This window comes from Rhinatrema bivittatum, chromosome 5, assembly GCF_901001135.1.
Source record: "Rhinatrema bivittatum chromosome 5, aRhiBiv1.1, whole genome shotgun sequence".
Taxonomy (NCBI): domain Eukaryota; kingdom Metazoa; phylum Chordata; class Amphibia; order Gymnophiona; family Rhinatrematidae; genus Rhinatrema; species Rhinatrema bivittatum.
Window position 1 is genome coordinate 121,298,645 of NC_042619.1, and position 19,100 is coordinate 121,317,744.

The following is a 19,100-nucleotide window of genomic DNA, read 5'->3' on the forward strand; positions in this document are numbered from 1 at the left end:
ATGCTGTTCTTTTTGCCTTTATTTTTTCAGTCACTTATTTTGAAAACCAGATCAGTTTCCTTTTCCTCTTGCTTCTATTTACTTTTCTAACATATAGATGTGTTGCCTTTATGTCTCCTTTCAGTCTGGCCCACTGTTGTTCCACCTCATCCATTTTCACCCAGGCTTCCAGTTCTTCCTCTAGGAACATTCCCATTTTGACAAAGTCTGTATTTGTGAAATTCAAAACTCAGGTCTTTATGTGTCTTCTCTGTATCCTGTTTGTGATATCAAACCATACCGTCTGGTGGTCACTGGTGCTCAGATGGGCACCTACTCGGACATTTGAGACATTAACCCCATTTAAGAGCACCAGGTCAAATATCACATCCTTCCTCGTAGGTTCAATTACCATTTGGTTTGAACAGAGCCCTTTGAAAAGCATCCACTATCTCTCTACTTCTTGTAGATTCTGCAGATGGGATGCTCCAATCCACATCCAGCAGATTAAAATCTCCAGCTAGCAACATTTCTCCCTTCTTTCCCACCTTTTGGATGTCTTTAACCAGATCTCTGTCCAGTTCATCTGTTTGAGTCGGAGGCTTGTAGACCACACCAATGTAAATGGAAGCACCATCTTCTTTTTTTTAGGGTAGCCCATAATAATTCTTCCCTACCCCATGTCCCTTGCATTTCAGATGCTTGAATATTGTGTCTGACATAAAGAGCTATTCCTCCACCTTTTCTGTACTCTCTGTCCTTCCTAAACAAGTTATAGCCAGGGATGGCCGTATCCCATTCATGTGACTCCGTGAACCATGTTTCTGTAACATTAACAATATCCAAATCAGCTTCCACCATTAGAGCTGCAGTCTGGGATTTTATTGCCCAGACTATGGGCTTTTGTGCTCATAGCTTTCCAGCTTCTCTCCTTGGAGATCTTTTTTGCTCTATTTAGCTGATTTTTGTTAATTTCTTCACCCACTTCTTGGAAATGTTGCGGATAATATTTTAATTTCTGTTTGCCAACCCTGTCCTCTAGTTTAAATTCCTTATGGTATATGATTTCAATTTTTCACTTAGGACCTTTTTTCCTGCCACAGACAAATGTAAGTATCTTTGACATAGAGCCTCTTACTGTTTGATACTTGGGTAGGTATGACAAGTTAAAACCTGAAAGTAGCATTTTATATTTAGAAAATATTTTACTACAGGTCTTGATTTCATAGTATATGCGCAACCAATTTGGTGGTAACTCACCTAATGTATTTTCAATAATTTAGGTGGGCTATAAATCTAACAAATAAATAAACCAACCAAACCTGACAAAATGCATAGAGCTGTAGATAAATATAAGTACCTACCTTTAAGAGCAGCTGGGAGGGATTTTTGAGTAGTAAAAATATAATCTTGAGAATAGGAGCCTTCACCAGCTTCATTACAAGCTTGAATACGAAATTTATAGGAGGTTGACTCATTGAGTCTTTGTACTTTGAATGTATGACATGGTCCTTTATACAAGGATAGAAATCTAAAAGAGAAAATACCTTTAATTAAATGCTTTTAAGGTATTAAAAAACAAGGTGATGCATGAATACAGTGGACAACAAAAGAACCAAACAAAATAATCAACTTTAAGGCTTTAAATTGCTCCTGTTTTGAAGCGCCTGCATTGGCTTCCAATCCCTGACAGGGTTTGTTTTAAAGTTCTGGGTTTAGTTTTTAAAATTTTACAAGGGTAGGGAGTAGTCTGAGGAACTCGATTGTGTATTATGAACTAAATTGTACCTGGAGATCTTTCCCCATGGCTTTTGTTTATCAATTCTATCACTGAAGAAAGCACGCCTTGTTATCACAAGAGAAAGGGCTTGTAGGATCATTGGCCCTAGCCTAGGGAAGAGGCTTCTGATAGAAATGTATTATGCAGGATTAGGTCAAGTTTTGCAAGAAAGTGAAAACTTGGCTTTTCACAGCTCTTTTTAATTGATAATTAATTTTATATTTTTATGGTCATCTAGAGATTGATTATTAAAAGGTTTTTCTTTAATGTCACATGTTTCATGATATATAATTTATTTTAGAATGCATATGTTTAATGTATTCTATTGTTCTTCCCTCAAGTCTTTAGGGCAATTCAGCATGGGATAAGTAACAAAATAATAAATATCCAGACATACTCTGTAGCCTCCCATGCTATAATAAACTGTTTCACTTGCTTGAGGGTCTTGTAAATTGTGTAAGTAACATTTCTCTTGCAAAAAACCTAGCACTTCCAAAAACAATTCAATGTAACTGATTCAAGAGTTGATTATGTTTAAATGCTTAAGGTTGCACTATATATATTGATAAAAAAAATTAGTTTGATAACATTCAGAGGAGAAAAAACCCCATATAAAAGTTATTACTAACAAACACCAGGTCCAGTTTCTTTGTCTCCAGTTTTCTGACCTCTTGGTAGGTCTTATCAGAGAAAGGATAAGTGACAAACATCTCGAACTACAGTGGTGGAAACAACATGAATGACCACATTTATTTTTATTGGGAGATGCACTTTTTTTGACTACATAAAATTAGCCATGTGTCACTTTGGGAAACTGTGCCATAACTTTGCTAATACTTTGTAAGCATTATGAGGAATTTTGGGGGCAGTAGAGATGATTTAGATAGCTAAACAGGGTGTGGAATTGATGTGCTGTGGGATAGAACTATGATTCTGGGGATGATTTATTTGAAGGAGTAAAAGGATGGAATGGTAGGGTGGGACAAGATATTATTAGCTATTGTATACTCTGCTTTAATGTCTCTGTTGGTGATGAAAGGTGGCTTATCAAATTTTAATAAATAAATAGCATAAAATGATGCAAATAAGGAAAACAGGGCTAGAGTATCGTTGGAAAGGGAACAGTTCTCTGGAGTAATCACTGAATTATTTTAAATAAATCATTTTCTTATTGATGCCAATATACCCTTGCAAAACCTTTCAACATAGTTTTCTTAAGTCACTGGCTGCCCCAGAGAAAATAAACAATACTTTAAAAATAAAAAAAGTCTAATGCATAGCCTTTAACATTTTTTTTCTAATCACAGAAATTTTGACATTTTTTATATATATATATATAGAGGATAATATTCAAGGGCAGGTAAAATTGGGCTTTACTTGAAGAAATGGCTTGTTATTAAATTGCTTGGTTGATATGCAGGTAAACTTACTCACAATTGTCTTGTATGTGCATAACTTTACCCAGATTGAGTAGGGGTTTTTCTGGAAGCAGAGTTCGGGAGGTGTCTGTACTTAGTGCATATTTTTGGATTGTCAAAATTATGTGCATAAATTCTCCCCACACTTTCCTGCACCCAAATAGTAGGTATAATGTGTGTGGTTAGTTAAATTTAGGTGGGCTAATTTTCAACATGAACATATGTGCTTTGAAAATTGGTGTAACTTATGCACATTTATTTGCCAACTTTCTTATGCAGGCTGTTACAAAATTGCCCCCTTATTGTACTGACTTTTCAATATAGATGGAAAAATAAATAACGGAGGCAGTCAAGAGTCCTCCTGCTCCCCATATCAAACAAAGAAATCTACAACTCATAGACCAATGAAATAACATACAAATTGATAGTAATGGCTGCAGCCGTTTATTAGAAGCCCTGACAAGGAAATCTAACTGGGTGCCAAGTCCTGTACGTTTTACCTATCCCATAGGGTAAGTGCCACCAAGCCCAAGTGGATCACACAAGGTCTCACTCCCATGAGCTTTACAAGGTAGGATCGTTCCTGGAGGTGGCTTGGTAAGCCCCCCACACAGCAAACCATCTGGGGCTCCTCCTCTACCACGATCCAGTCAACTAACATGTCACGACCCCATCCTTGGGCCTGACATATCCCTCTTTTGATGGGTGGTCTGCTGCTAAATGGAGTGACCCTAACCACCAATTTTTCTTAATGGCACTTTATCTGTCCCACTTCCACCCTTTGCTCCTTATGCCTCCAATCCTGGACTTGATCACCCCGACACAAGGAGTTGGGCATGCCTGCACCAGAGAACACACAAAATGGTTAGGACATGCCAAACCCCTCCAAACAGGTTGTTGCTCACACCTCACTAGAATAAACCAATTTCTGTAAGGCTTGCAGGAAGAAGTCGTTGCCTAGATTTGATAAATGAACCACATCTTGTGCATACATGTCAGAATAATGAACATTCACCCATTGGTGCTGTAGGTGGTAGCTGCCGATCCGCTGCATGGCTTTGGCAACTTCCCAGTTCAGCTTAGCACAATAGTGTCCTCACCAACCGATTCTAATCATTTGATGGTATGGTATCATCTTGGAACAACAAATTCTCATGTTGGGCTATTCTGCCTCAAGCAGCTAAGGTCAGCTCTTATATTGTTCAGCAGGGAAAGGCCAGGGCACCCCCCCAGGTTGTTACTACCCAGGTGAATAATGATGAAGTCTGATGTAGTCATGATGGCTCTCTCAGCTTGTAGAAGAGGTCCCAACTGATGCCAACGAATGCTAATACATCCGAACTAACGGATCATCCCCCATTTTTCTATAGGCAGAGATCCTGGCTGAACTTCCCCCCAAATGGTGAGGCGGCCCGTCCACCATGGATTAATCGTTATTTGTTATTAACACCATGTCCATCGCAGACCTCTTCAAGATTTGTGTGTTACTATACCCTCCACATATTTTTAGAGTTCAACGCAGCATTAAAAACAGAGGATTTTCCAGTTGCAGTCTCAATTTAGTGACTTATCTTTATTTGCATTTACAAGCGGTTGCAATATCAGAGACATAACTGAACACTCTGAATTTAAAGAGTCAATACATGTACCAGCGGATGTCTTATCAGAAAGGGATCATTATCCCTGTAGGAAGTTTTCTGTGTGTGCTTAGTCTTTTGAAAGCAATGTTTTGCGTTTTGAATCATTGGCTAACATAAGAACATAACAAAATTGCCATGCTGGGTCAGACCAAGGGTCCATCAAGCCCAGCATCCTGTTTCTAACAGAGGCCAAACCTGGCAAGCACCCAAACACCAAGAAGATCCCATGCTACTGATGCAATTAATAGCAGTGGCTATTAGCTAAGTAAACTTGATTAATAGCAGTTAATGGACTTCTCCTGCAAGAACTTATCCAAACCTTTTTTGAACCCAGCCACACAAATTGAACTAACCACATCTTCTGGCAACAAATTCCAGAGCTTAATTGTGCATTGAGTGAAAAAGAATTTTCTACGATTAGTCTTAAATGTGCTACTTGCTAATTTCATGGAATGCCCCCGGTCCTTCTATTATCTGAAAGTGTAAATAACTGATTCACATCTACTCGTTCAAGATCTCTCATGATTTATTTTTATTTAAAATCTTTTCTATACCGTTGCTAAGTTATATACCATCGCAACGGTTTACATGTAGGCACATATTTAATGTAGGTAAAAGTGTACTATAGTACATTCTAACAGGTGCCGTCAAAGGTTCGGTTACAATATATCATTAGACAAAATAATTTTTAGAGAAGTGGGTCATGACCGAGTGTACTGAAAGTACTTTTACGGGTAAATTTATCATACATAGTGTTATCAATATGCTAGTTGTGATGTGGGGTTCATAGACTACTCTACTGTATTGTCCTAAGTACTGTGTGTGGGTGTTTATCTGCTTATTCCTGAATAATTTCTATTCTCCCGTCTCCTTGTAAAATGCCTGTTTAAAAAGCCATGTTTTTAAACTTTTCTTAAATGCCTTGAGATCACTTTGTAATCTGATCTCTGGAGGCATTGTGTTCCAAATTGTGGGTCCTGCTAACGATAAGGCCCTTTCCCTCACTTGGGTTAGTCTTGCTGTTTTAACTGAAGGGATGGTTAGGAGTACTTTATTTGCTGATCGAAGATTTCTGTGTGGGACGTGTACCCGTAATGCTGTGTTTAGCCAGTCTGATTTCTCATCATGAATTAGTTTATGGATGGTACATAGGGTTTTGTATTTAATTCTGTGTTCAATCGGTAACCAATGTAGTTCCGCTAGGGTTTCGGTTATGTGGTCCCTCCTCCTTTTTCCGGTTAGTATTCTAGCTGCTGTGTTCTGAAGTATTTGAAGTGGTCTTAACGTAGTATTTGGTAGTCTATCATATCCCCCTCAGCCGTCTCTTCTCCAAGCTGAACAGCCCCAGCTTCTTCAGCCTTAACTCATAGGGAAGCTGTCCATTCCCTTTATCATTTTGGTTGCCCTTCTCTGTACTTTCTCCATCGCAGCTATATCTTTTTTGAGATGTGGCAACCAGAATTGTACACAGTGTTCAAGGTGCGCCTCACCATGGAGCGACACAGAGGCATGATGATATTTTCCGTTTTATTAACCATTCCCTTCCTAATAATTCCTAAGATTGTTTGCTTTTTTTGACTGCTGTAGCACACTGAGCTGACGATTTCAAAGTATTATCCATTATGATGCCTAGATCTTTTTCCTGGGTGGTAGTTCCTAATATGGAACCTAACATCGTGTAACTACAGCAATAGTTATTTTTCCCTATATGCAACACCTTGCACTTGTCCACATTAAATTTCATCTGCCATTTACATTCCCAATCTTCCAGTCTTGCAAGGTCCTCCTGTAATGTATCACAATCCTCTTGTGATTTAACTACTCTGAATAATTTTGTATCATCCGCAAATTTGATAACCTCACTCGTTGTATTCCTTTCCAGATCATTTATAAGTACAGATCCCTGAGGTACTCCACTGTTTACCCTTTTCCACTGAGAAAATTGACCATCTAATCCTACTCTCTGTTTCCTGTCTTTTAACCAGTTTGTAATCCACAAAAGGACATCGCCTCCTATCCCATGACTTTTTAGTTTTCTTAGAAGCCTCTCATGAGGGACTTTGTCAAACGCCTTCTGAAAATCCAAATACATTACAAATAGTGGTTCACCTTTATCCACATGTTTATTAACCCCTTCAAAAAAATGAAGCAGATTTGTTAGGCAAGACTTCCCATGAGTAAATCCATGTTGACTGTGTTCCATTAAACCATGTCTTTCTATATGCTCTAACTATACTCTGAAGGCAATGAAGGGGGTAGTCTATATAATGTGGTGTACTTATAGCCTCATTTATATAAGGAAGACTAGGAGATCATTGAGGACCAGAATGATAGAACATCTGAGTTTGGTTATTCGACAAAAGGCCGATACTCCTTTACTGCCCCACTGTATGACAACACAACATTCTTTTACACATTTTACTTGTGCAGTATTGGAAAATTATTGAGGGCTCTTGGGGAGGGATATTGATTCTTTATTGATTCGAAAGGAAGGATGGAATATTACTTTTGAACACAACGTCCTGCCGGTTTAAATAAGGAAATTGAGTGGTTTGCTTGTTAAAATAAAAGGGATTAATCATTCTATTCGAATTAATGGTGAGGATTGAGAGCTTTGCATGATTTCAAGTGACCCCCCTAACTTAAAACTTTTTACTTTTTCTGATTGACTGAATGTAATGGGTGATTATGAGTGTAATTGGTTGGTGAGTTTGGAGATACATCCTGAAGTTTGCTGAGCATCCATGTTGACCTAGTCACCATTTTGAAGTAATCAGTAGCATATACGTAGAAGTCGGGGATTTAGTATTTAGCGTTTGGTAGAAATACAATATTAGACAAGGAATAATAATTGTTGCATTTTTATTTTTAGATGCTATAACCCCTGAAGCAGGCTATTGGGTCTGTTGAAACATTGGCCTATGTCAGGTTTTGATACAAGACGGGGGGGGGGGGGGGGGGGGGGGGGGGGGGTTATAAAGTAAATAACATGAGTTTGAGATGCACAGTCATTTCCTTTTGGAATATTGGAGATACGTTTTCTTGAAACTGTGAGATAAGTTTGTTTTAAACTTTATGAATAAAGGTGTTTGGGGAAGTAATAAAAATTACAATTAGAAATTTTAGGGTTAACTTTGGAAGAAACTATATTTGATTGAACCAGCAGATAAATGAACTGTAGGTGCAACTATTTGATACTGCTTGCAGCCCATTGTGTGACAAGAAGCAGTGGATTACACTTTATAGCACCATCTATATAATCTGTTGCTGAATTCTTTCGATGAATTTATAATATAGATTGACTTTGTGTTGACAAGTCTGTACTTCTGTCTCTTTCATATGTTGACTGGTATTTCTAATAAACATCTGCTATAGTATTTTCAGTTCATCTGAAATAGATACAACCCAGTCAGTTCTTGTGTTTTTGAAAGAAAGGACTATTTTTGTGTGCCATAAAACCAAAGCATACTGATTTCTATATGAATTAATAATGGCAGAAACCTTTGTAAATTTTCTGTTGAACATAGGAAATATTAGAAATAGATTTTCTTCTCAATCGAACTGGCAGAGAGAGAATGTAATTGAAAGGCCTGTACTGGATGAGTATACAGTGATTAATTAAAAAAAAAAGTTCCAGGTTGGGGTCAACAGCAGCTTCCATCTTCCACTTTGGTGACCTAGTAGAAAATAATCACTGACAAAGTCCAAGAATACTGTGATAAAAGGGAACACTCCTCTTTCTTGCAGAAGGCCCTTAACCATTCACAGTATAACAGATTAGTATAGACAGACTTGGCTAATCTATATATCATCTTAAACTGATTTTTATCTGGATATATAAAAATTAACTAATGATATACAGAGTACATATTAGAACATGGGTGACTAGACTGGCTTTAAATATACTCAGACATTCATAGAAATAAGTAATGGTTTAACTAGATTTGATTGTTCCCTTTTCTTTTATATATCTGATCTTTGTTGTTTTCTGTACATGTAAACCACCAACATTGTTCTTCTGTGTATTTTACTTTGAAGACATTATTACTGAAAGAAAGGTTATCTACATCAACACTGTCTAATAATGCATGTTACTAAGCAATATGAATAGAAAATATTTGAATCAAACATGGACTACTCAAGTAGATGATCTGGTTATGACAGTTTTAATCGAAATCAAGTATAGTACAAAACATTTACTTTTATGGAGGCTACAAAAAAAATAAAATTTTATATTTTCCATTATGACAGGAAAAACAAGGTCAGAATGACCAATTAACTTGATATTGCAGGGGTGCCATTTGTCATTCCAGTTCAAACTGGAAGAGACAGCAACTTTACTTCCAGCTATGTTATGCCATAACATATTAATAGTCTCCTTGTTCTTATCTTTTTGAAAAATTGTGGCATAGTCCAGAGAATCTGTTTTTCTACCTACACAAAGTAAAGCAGAGTTGCTTACCTGTAACAGGTGTTCTCCCAGGACAGCAGGATGGGTGACATCACGGAATACTTTTGTCAAAGTTTCTAGAACTTTAACTGGCACACTAAGCATGTGCAGCATGCAACTAACCCTGTGGCCACAGGGGGTCCCCCTTCAGTCTCGTTTTATAGCAAAAGTACGAGCAAAAAATAAAATAACAAAGTGAAAGCGAACCCAACTCCGCAGGGTGGCAGGTGTGTTTCCTGTTACAGGTAAGCAACTCTTTCTCCCAGGACAAGCAGGATGGCAGTCCTCACAGATAGGTGAATAGCAAGCTACAGGCTGCTCCTGAACACCCTGGGCCAACAAACACCCAATAATGTGCAACAAGCACAACAACAGGGGTGCTGTTGGCAACAACGGGGCAGCCTGAACACCAGATGGGGCCCTAGGTAGGAAGAGTTGGGTTGTTACACTGGAAACAGATTACGGAGGACAGATTGGCAAAAGACGCTGTCCTGTCGACCATCCTTATCCAGATAGTAATGAGCTGCAAAAGTGTGAAGGGAACTCCACATCGCGGCCCTGCAGATTTCAGAAATAGGGACTGCCCGGAAGTGTGCCACTGATGCTGCCATGGCCCTCACTGAGTGCTTTCACTCGGCCCTCTAACGGAAGGCCTGCTTGCTGGTAGCAGATAGCAATACAGTCCGACAACCAATTGGAGAGGGTCTGCTTGCCCACCGCAACTCCCTGTCTATTCTTATCGAAGGAGACAAAGAGTTGGGTGGACTTCCTGTGGGCTGCAGTGCGCTCTAAATAAAAGGTGAGAGCACGCTTGTAGTCCAAGGTATGCAGAGCCCGCTTACTTGGGTGTGAGTGTGGCCTTGGGAAAAAAGTGGGCAACACAATGGACTGATTTAGGTGAAAGTCTGTCACTACCTTAGGCAGGAACTTGGGGTGAGTGCGCAGTACCACTCTGTCGTAGAAGAACCTCGTGTAAGGTGGATAGGTTACCAGTGCCTGCAGCTCACTGACTCTGCAAGCAGAAGTAACTGCTACGAGGAAGAAGACTTTCCAAGTGAGGTGCTTGAACTTGCAGGAGCATAGGGGTTCAAATGGAGGCTGCATGAGCCATTTCAGCACAATGTTGAGGTCCCAGGCCACAACAGGAGGATGAAGTAGAGGCTTTAGCTGTAGTAAGCCTCTCAAGAAGCGCCCCACTAAGGGCAGCACCGAGACTGGGGTATCGCCCACCCCTCAGTGGTATGCGCTAATGGCACTCAGATGTACCTTTATTGAGGTGGTCTGTAGACTGGACTGCGAAAGGTACCAAGAGGTAGTCCAAAAGCCTCGGCATAGGGCAGGAGAAGGGGTCAAGGGCTTCTCGTGTGCACCATGAGAAGAACCGCTTCCACTTTGCCAGATAACACTTCTGCGTGGAAGGCTTTCGCGAAGCTACTAGGATCTGCTAGACATTGGTAGAAAAGTTGAGAGACTGGAGAATCAGGCTTTCAACATCCATGCGGTCAGGGACAGGGACCGGAGGTTCAGGTGGCAAAGCCTGCCCTGATCCTGCATGATGAGGTCGGGCGAGATGCCCAGGTGAATGGGTTCCTGGACAGAGAGGTCGCAGAGGATGGGGAACCAGACCTGACGTGGCCAATGCGGGGCTATGAGGATTATGGAGTCTCGGTCCTGCTGTAGCTTTACGAGAGTCTTGCTTATTAGCAGAATCGGAGGGTATGCGTATAGCAGGCCCGCACTCCAGGAGTGGACGAAGGCATCCACGGCTGGTTTCCTGTGGTTCCCCTGTAGGGAGCAGAATCTGTCCATCTTGTGGTTCTGCGGGGACACAAAGATCGATGTCTGGCTGACTCCACCAGCGGAAGATCCTGGTCACTACAGAGAGGTTCAGGGACCTCTTGTGGGGCTGGAATGTCGGGCTGAGGTGGTCTGCTACTATATTCTGAGTGCCTACCAGGTAGGTGGCTCGCAGGAGCATGGAACACGACAGGGCCCAGGCCAAAATCTGCACCGCCTCTTGGCAGAGCAGGTAAGAACCTGTGCCCCCCTGCTTGTTCAGGTAACGCATGGCTACCTGGTTGTCCGTCTGGATCAGGATGACTTTGTTGGACAGGCAGTCCTGAAATGCATAGAGGGTGTACTGCATTGCTTGGAGTTTCAGGAAGTTGATCTGGGAGGCTACCTCGGCTCTCGACCACATCCCTTGTCTGCACAGATTGTTGACATGGGTGCCCCAGCCTAGGTTGGAGGCATCGGTGGTGGGGGCTGAAAAGAAAGCCCTTTTCTCAAGTTGGATTTCTGCATCCACAAGGTGAGGGAGAGCCGGAGAGGAGTGGTTATGTGGACCTGTGCCGAGAGTTCTTGAGAGGCTTGGCACCACTGGGAACGGAGGGTCCACTGGGTGTCTCTCATGGCAAGGCAGGCCATTGGGGTGACGAGGACCGATGATGCCATGTGACTGAGCAACCTGAGGAGCAGGTGTGTAAAAAGGCCGTCTGCTGGCGGCAGATGGAGGCAGCCAGGTTGGATAGGGCGGCTATGCGTTCGTTGAGGAGGAACGCCTTGGCCAAAATCGTGTCCAGGTCTGCCTCAATGAATGACAGTTGTTGAGATGGAGTCAAATGGGATTTTGGGTAATTGACTAGGAAACCCAGTGACTGAAGGAGTTGCAGAATCAAGTAGAGGAAATGAAGGGCTCCCTCTTTGGATGAGCTTTTTATGAGCCAATCATCCAGATATGGGAAGACATGTATGCCGTCACAGCGCAGATGAACTGCGACAACTGCCAAGCACTTTGTAAACACCCGGGGTGCGGAGGCGAGCCCGAAGGGGAGAACCCTTTACTGGATGTGACGGTGAACCACGACGAACTGCAGATATTTGTGATGGGGTGGAAAAATCGCGATGTGTGTGTAAGTGTCCTATAGATCCAGAGAGCAGAGCCATTCTCCTTGCTGCAGCAGCGGGAGTAGGATGCCCAATGTAGAGATTACTTACCTGATAATCTTCTTTTCCTTAGTGTATGCAGATGGACTCAAAACAAATGGGTATAGTGTGCTCGTGCTAGCAGTTGGAGACGGATCTGACGTCAGCACGGGTAGATATACCCCTACAGGAAGTGTAGCAATTCAGTAATCTTCCTTGCAAAAGCTTTTATAGATATATGTGTGACTGACCGATCGATTAAATGAACAGGATTACCCTGACCAATTGATGGTAGCTGGAGACCGCCAGTGTACTCAGCCGGAAGGCGTCGACACCCAGCAGGGTGGATGCCCTATCATAAGAAAACATGGCTTACCGTGAGATGGCGAATCCCCATGTATACCGGCAGCCGGGCGGGATGCTGAGTCCATCTGCATACACGAAGGAAAAGGAGATTATCAGGTAAGTAATCTCTACATTTCCTAGCGTGTAGCAGATGGACTCAAAACAAATGGGATGTACAAAAGCTACTCCCGGACTGGGCGGGAGGCTGCCCGAGGTCCGTTCAGGATTGCCCTTGCAAATGCTATGTCCTCCCTGGCGTGGACGTCCAGACGGTAGAATCTGGAGAAGGAATGGAGGGAGGACTACGTCGCTGCTTTACATATCTCTGCAGGCGACAGCAACCTAGTTTCTGCCCAAGAGGCCGATTGCGCTCTGGTAGAATGAGCCTTGACCTGTAGAGGTGGTGGTTTTCCTGCCTCTACGTAGGCTGCCTTGATAACTTCTTTAATCCAGCGGGCGATGGTTGGCCGTGAGGCCGCTTCCCCTTGCTTCTTCCCGCTGTGCAGGACGAACAGGTGGTCCGTCTTTCGTACTGCTTCTGACATTTCCAGATATCTGGACAGTAGTCTGCCGATGTCGAGATGGCGTAGCATTCGACCTCCTTCCGATTTCTTCAAACCTTCCGTGGTAGGCAAGGATATAGTTTGGTTGAGGTGAAAGTGTGAGACCACTTTGGGTAAAAAGGAAGGAACTGTGCGAAGATGGATAGCCTCTGGAGTGATTCTGAGAAATGGGTCATGGCAGGACAGTGCTTGTAGCTCTGAGATGCGGTGTGCTAAACACACAGCCAGCAAGAACACTGTCTTCAAAGTTAACAAACGGAGAGACAGGCCTCGAAGGGGCCTGAAGGCGGATCCTGCTAGAAATTCCAACACTAGGTTGAGGTTCCACAAGGGTACTGGCCACTTCAGTGGCGGGCGAATGTGTTTGACTCCTTTCAGGAAACGTGAAACGTCTGGGTGTTTGGCAATGCTACCTGAACCTTGATGGAGCTGAGGGTCAGACCCTTCTGAAGTCCATCTTGTAGGAAGTCCAAAATGATAGGAATCTTAGCGGCATGTGAATTGTGCTGTGAGAGTCGCACCAGGCTTCAAAAACTCTCCAGATCCTGATATATGTTAGTGATGTGGAGAACTTGCGTGCTCGGAGGAGTGTATCTATCACCGGCTCTGAGTATCCTCTTTTCTTCAGCCTAGCCCTCTCAATGGCCAGACCGTAAGAGAAAATTGAGCTGGATCCTCATGGAGGATGGGGCCTTGCCGTAGCAGGTCCCTGTATGGAGGCAGAGGTAGAGGATTCCCTGCCAGTAGTCTTCTCATGTCTGCGTACTAGGGTCTTCTTGGCCAGTCTGGGGCCACTAGAAGAACTAGGCCTCTGTGCCGCTGAATCCTGTGTACAATGGCGCCCAGCAGGGGCCACGGAGGAAAGGCATATAGCAGGATCCCCTGAGGCCACGGCTGTACCAGGGCATCGATCCCCTGGGCTCAAGGATCTCGCCTGCGGCTGAAATATCTGGGTACTTGAGCGTTGGACCTGTCCGCTAATAGGTCCATGGCCGGCATCCCCCACTGATCCACAATTATCTGAAAGGCTGTGGGCGACAGCTGCCACTCCCCCGGGTTTAGGCTTTCTCTGCTGAGGAAGTCTGCCGTGGTGTTGTCCTTCCCGGCGATGTGGACGGTGGAGATGTCCTGGAGATTTGCTTCTGCCCAAATCATCAGGGGAGTTATTTCTAGGGACACTTGTTGGCTTCTGGTTCCGCCCTGTTGATTGATGTATGCCACCGTGGTGGCGTTGTCTGACATCACTCTGACCGCTCTGTTGTGAAGTCTGTGGGCAAATCGCAGGCACGCTAGCCTGACTGCCCGTGCCTCTAGTCGGTTGATGTTCCACCTTAACTCTTCTCTGTTCCACTGCCCTAGGGCGGTGAGTTCCTCGCAGTGTGCTCCCCATCCGTTCAGGCTGGCATCTGTAGTGAGCAGGATCCAGGTTGGGGAGGACATTCTCGACCCCCGGCTCATGTGGCTGGGCTGCAACCACCACCGTAGCTGATTCCGCACTCTGGCTGGTAGAGGTAGGTGTATAGTGTAGGTCTGTGATCGTGGACTCCACAGAGATAGAAGGGCGTGTTGCAATGGTCTCATATGAGCCCGTGCCCATGGCACCACCTCCAGAGTGGATGCCATGAGGCCGAGGACCTGTAGGTAATCCCGAGCTGTGGGCCGGCTGGCGCTCAGCAGGACCTGCAGATGATTCCGGAGTTTTGACTTTCTCTTGGAGGTCAGGCTGACCTTGTCTTCCTGGGTGTCGAAGTGAACCCCTAGGTATTCCAGCGACTGGGACGGCTGTAGGGAACTCTTGTTTATGTTGACTACCCATCCTAGGCTTTCCAGAAGAGCTATAACTCTGTTGGTTGCCCGGTGGCTCTCCTCCGATGACTTTGCCCTGATCAGCCAATCGTCCAGGTAGGGATGGACGAGAATTCCTTCCTTCCTGAGTTCCGCCGCCACTGCAGGTACTGGGATTATGGCTTTTAGGGCCAGGAGCCTATGTAAGGTAACTTCTAGTGCCGCCTTCTTGAGAGGTGAACAAGGAGATTCCACAAACTTGTCTGGCGGGAGCCGAAGAAAATCCAGGTAATATCCTTCTCGGATGATGGCGAGGACCCACTGGTCCGACGTAATCTCGACCTACCTGCGGTAGAAGAGGGTTAGCCTGCCCCCTATGGCTGCTACCCTCGGATGGGTCGGCTGATTGTCATTGTGGGTTGCGGCCGGGACCGGAACCCGAGCCGGTTCTCTTCTTGTTATGCTTAGTCCAAAAGGGCTGGTTCCTGGCCTGAGAACGAGGTGTTTGATAGCGAGCCCTGTAAGGGTTGAAGCGCTGAGAGTTTCTACCTCTGGATGGTCTAGAAAAAGAATGCTGGCTCCTCCTCGACCTGTCTTCTGGTAGACGGGGTAATGGAGAGGCACCCCATTTATTAGCCCAGTTCTCGAGATCACTGCCGAACAGTAGGGAACCCTTAAAGGGCATTCTTGTAAGGCGTGTCTTGGATGAAGAGTCGGCCGCCCAATTACGTAGCCAAAGCCGTCTTCTGGCTGCCACTGAAGATGACACTCTCTTGGCTGCCGTATGGACGAGGTCAGAGGCTGCATCAGTGAGGAATGCGAGAGCTGATTCCATGTCTTCTCCCGGGGTGTTGTTTCTAGCTTGCGATAAACAGGAACGCGTCACCACGGTGCAGCAGGTCGTGATTCGTAGGGACATGGCTACCTCAAAGGCTTGTTTCAGAATGGTGTCTATGCGCCGGTCATGTGTATCCTTGAGGGCCGCCCCCCCCTCCACCTGAATGGTGGTGTGCTTCACAATTGCGTTAATTATGGCGTCTACCTTGGGGCACGCCAGCAGCTCCTTGGACGCCGGGTCCAGAGGGTACATGCCTGACAAGGCCCGACCCCCTTTAAATGATGCCTCCGGCGCATTCCATTCCAGATCGATTAGCTACTGTGCTGCTTGTAGGAGGGGAAAGTGGTGAGCCGTTTGGCGGAGGCCCTCTAACAGGGGGTTCATTTTGGGGTCCCCTGGGGTCCCCTGGCCCGGAATGGCCAGTTCTGATAGGCATTGTGAGACCAGGCCTGGAAGATCCTCTTTCTGAAAGAAGCGTCTCATGGTCCGATATGATTCTATCTCCGAGGGAAGTTCACCCTCCTCGGGGGGCTCCTCATTTTCCTCGGAGAAATCCGAATCCCCATAATTGGGGCTGTCGGGTGGCGAGTGACCGTGCCTAGGTCTCGAGGGTCCAGGGGCCGGATCATCCGGAACGGAAAGACCCATTCGAGGAGCAGACTGCATCTGGACAAAGGCGTGAATCCCCTTAAATAATTCCACCCAGGAGAGCGAAGCCGGATCTGGCCTTAGGGGCACCAGGTCTCTCGGGTTCCCTGGCTGCTCGCCGCGGCCTGCTAAGTCCAGAGTGTTCCCCGAGGAACCGCTGGGCTGGGACCGGTCCTGGCCCGGAACTCCCATGGCCTCCTCACATTGGGCGCATAGTGAGTCTGCTTCCTCGCTCTGCATGGCTCTAAGGTTGCATGCTGAGCAGAGGCTTAGAGCTCTTATGCCTGATTCTGGAGGTGCCGGCTCGGCGGACGCATGGGCTCTCTTCTGCTCCATTTCGTCTTTTATTTCCTCCCAGCCGGAGTAAGATATGTGTCGCCTAATGATGTGTGCTTATCAAAGTGCGCTTAACAGCCTGCGCCTATGAACGGGCGTCTTAACAATGTGCGCCTATGAACGGGCGTCTTATAAATGTGCGCCTATCCTAGTAGCGTGCACTAAACAACGTGCGCCTACCGTGTGCGCTCAACAACGTGCGCCTATCGCGTGCGCTAAACAAAGTGCGCCTATCGCGTGCGCTAAACAACGTGCGCCTACCGCGTGCGCTCAACAACGTGCGCCTAGGTGGCGAAGGCGAGTAGAGCAAAATGGCAACCTCCTAAGCGGGGCTGCCTCGTAGGCAGGCCCAGTCAATCCACATTTCCTCGGAGACCACAGTAAAGATGTACACCTTACCTTGTCTTCGGCGCTTCCCGGCTGCGACCCGGGCGGTCTCCGGCTGCGGGGGGAGAGGGTAAGTACCTTCACCGCCGCGCTCGAGAAAGTGCACCCGCTGCCTCTAGGCCACGCCCGAACTCATCTCGCTCGGGGGCCAAGTCCACGCCGGGACCGAGGCTGCCTCTAGGTCACACCCGAACTCGTCTCGCTCGGGGGCCAAGCCGCGCCCGAGCCCTTCTCACTCGAGGGCTAGGTCCCTGCCGCGAACCGGCCACCGGACCGAGGCTCTTACCTCCGAGGGACCACGGAAGTCAGCTCGGGAAACTCAACTGGGGGAGTGACCGACTGGTATCACCGCAGGAGTGCGGGGCTCGTCTTCAGTAGGTTTCTTCTATGAAATTTAGTCGTTAGAATTTGGAAACACGCTCAGCGAGCGTGAGGTAGCTCCAAACTGCTTTGGAGACGGAAATTACTGAATTGCTACACTTCCTGTGGGGGTATATGTACCCGTGCTGACATCAGATCCGTCTCCAACTGCTAGCACGAGCACACTATACCCATTTGTTTTGAGTCCATCTGCTACATGCTAGGAAAGGACACCTTTCTGAACCGCTCTCTGCGTACGAACCTGTTTAAGGCCCGAAGGTCGAGAATGGAACGGAGGCCGCTAGACTTTTTTGGGATGAGAAAATAGCAGGAGTAGAACCCTTGGCCCAACTGGGCCCGGGGAACTAGTTCCACAACTCTGGACTGCAGTAGGGTCAAGAGTTCTGACTTGAGAGCCATAGTGTGATCAACCAGACTCCACGCCGGAGAAGGTGGGGAGTCTGGTGGCACCACAAGAAGGTTGAGATGATAACCGTGGGCTATGATGGACAATACCCATTGGTCGGTGGTGACTGGTAGCCAAATCTTGGCAAAACTGCACAGACGACCTCTGATAGGTGGGTTGCCCGGAGCGGGCAGGGGGAGCTGATTTGTGCTTTCTGGATGCGAGTCAAAACCCCGCTACAGGGCTAGGTTGGGGAGCAGGCTGTGCTCTAGGTGCCCTTTGTTGGAGAGAATGGCCCCTTTGAGAGAGCAGAGATATACGAGCACGGGATACTGGGGGGTAGTATCTTCGTGGTTTGTAGAATTGTTTCCGTAAGTCCCTACATGGACCTCGGCAGGCCGCTGATGGGTCTTCAGTGGTAGCAGACAGATGATGCAGGGTCTCATGCGAGCAACCAACATAGATCCTTGAAAAACTCGACCATCTAGGGCTTTTTGGTCCTTACCCGGTGGAGCAGAGGAATGAGGACAGGTTCTCTTGGCTTTCTTCTGGGCTGACTCTACTACCACCGACTGGTGGGGTCACTGGCTTTTCTGAAAACCCAGGGCTTTCTGCACTAGGTAAGTAGCATCGGTCTTTTTATTGACCGGAGACACAGTACCTGGATGTTCCCAGAGACAGTGTAGGAGGTCAAGAACCTCATGGACTGGGATGGCCAAGACTTCTTTTGGAGCGTCAACAAACTGTAGGACCTCCAACATTTTCTGGTGGGCATCTTCCTCTGTTGCAAGCTGGAAGGGTATTGTCTCCACCATCTCCCTTACAAAGCTAGCAATGGAGAGGCCTTCCGGGGGGGGGGGGGGGAGTGGCGTCTCTCCTTTGGGGGAGAAGGCTCTGAAAGCAGTTCCTCGGAAGCCTCGAGAAATGGTCAGAAGATACGTCCTCCCAAGGGTCATAGGGGGCCTCTTCCTCACCAGGGGGGTGCCCTGGGTCGAGAAGAGAGGGCCAACCCTAGCTTATGGGGTGTAGGTGGCACCGACGATAGCAGTGCTGGCACTGGAACCTGAGAGGGGCACCGGGGCACCGGGAAGCTCGATGGTCCGGGTAAGGGATCTGGCATCGGTGATCCCGCGGCTTCATCCTCCTCCAAAGAGCCCGGGATCGGAATGGAGACTGGAGAAGCTATCGGTGGTTGCCTGGGCACCGGAGGCTCTGCTGGCATGGGCTGCCTTGGCAAAGG

At 46.1% G+C, this 19,100-nt stretch overlaps 1 protein-coding gene across 1 annotated transcript in view; it reads right to left on the minus strand.

Moving 5' to 3' along the window:
- FNDC3A (fibronectin type III domain containing 3A) overlaps positions 1-19,100 on the minus strand; it is a 1,040,529-nt gene that overhangs the window by 52,620 nt on the left and 968,809 nt on the right. Inside the window, 1 exon segment of the mRNA XM_029602861.1 lies at positions 1,344-1,510. Coding sequence (XP_029458721.1) covers positions 1,344-1,510 — 167 coding nt within the window.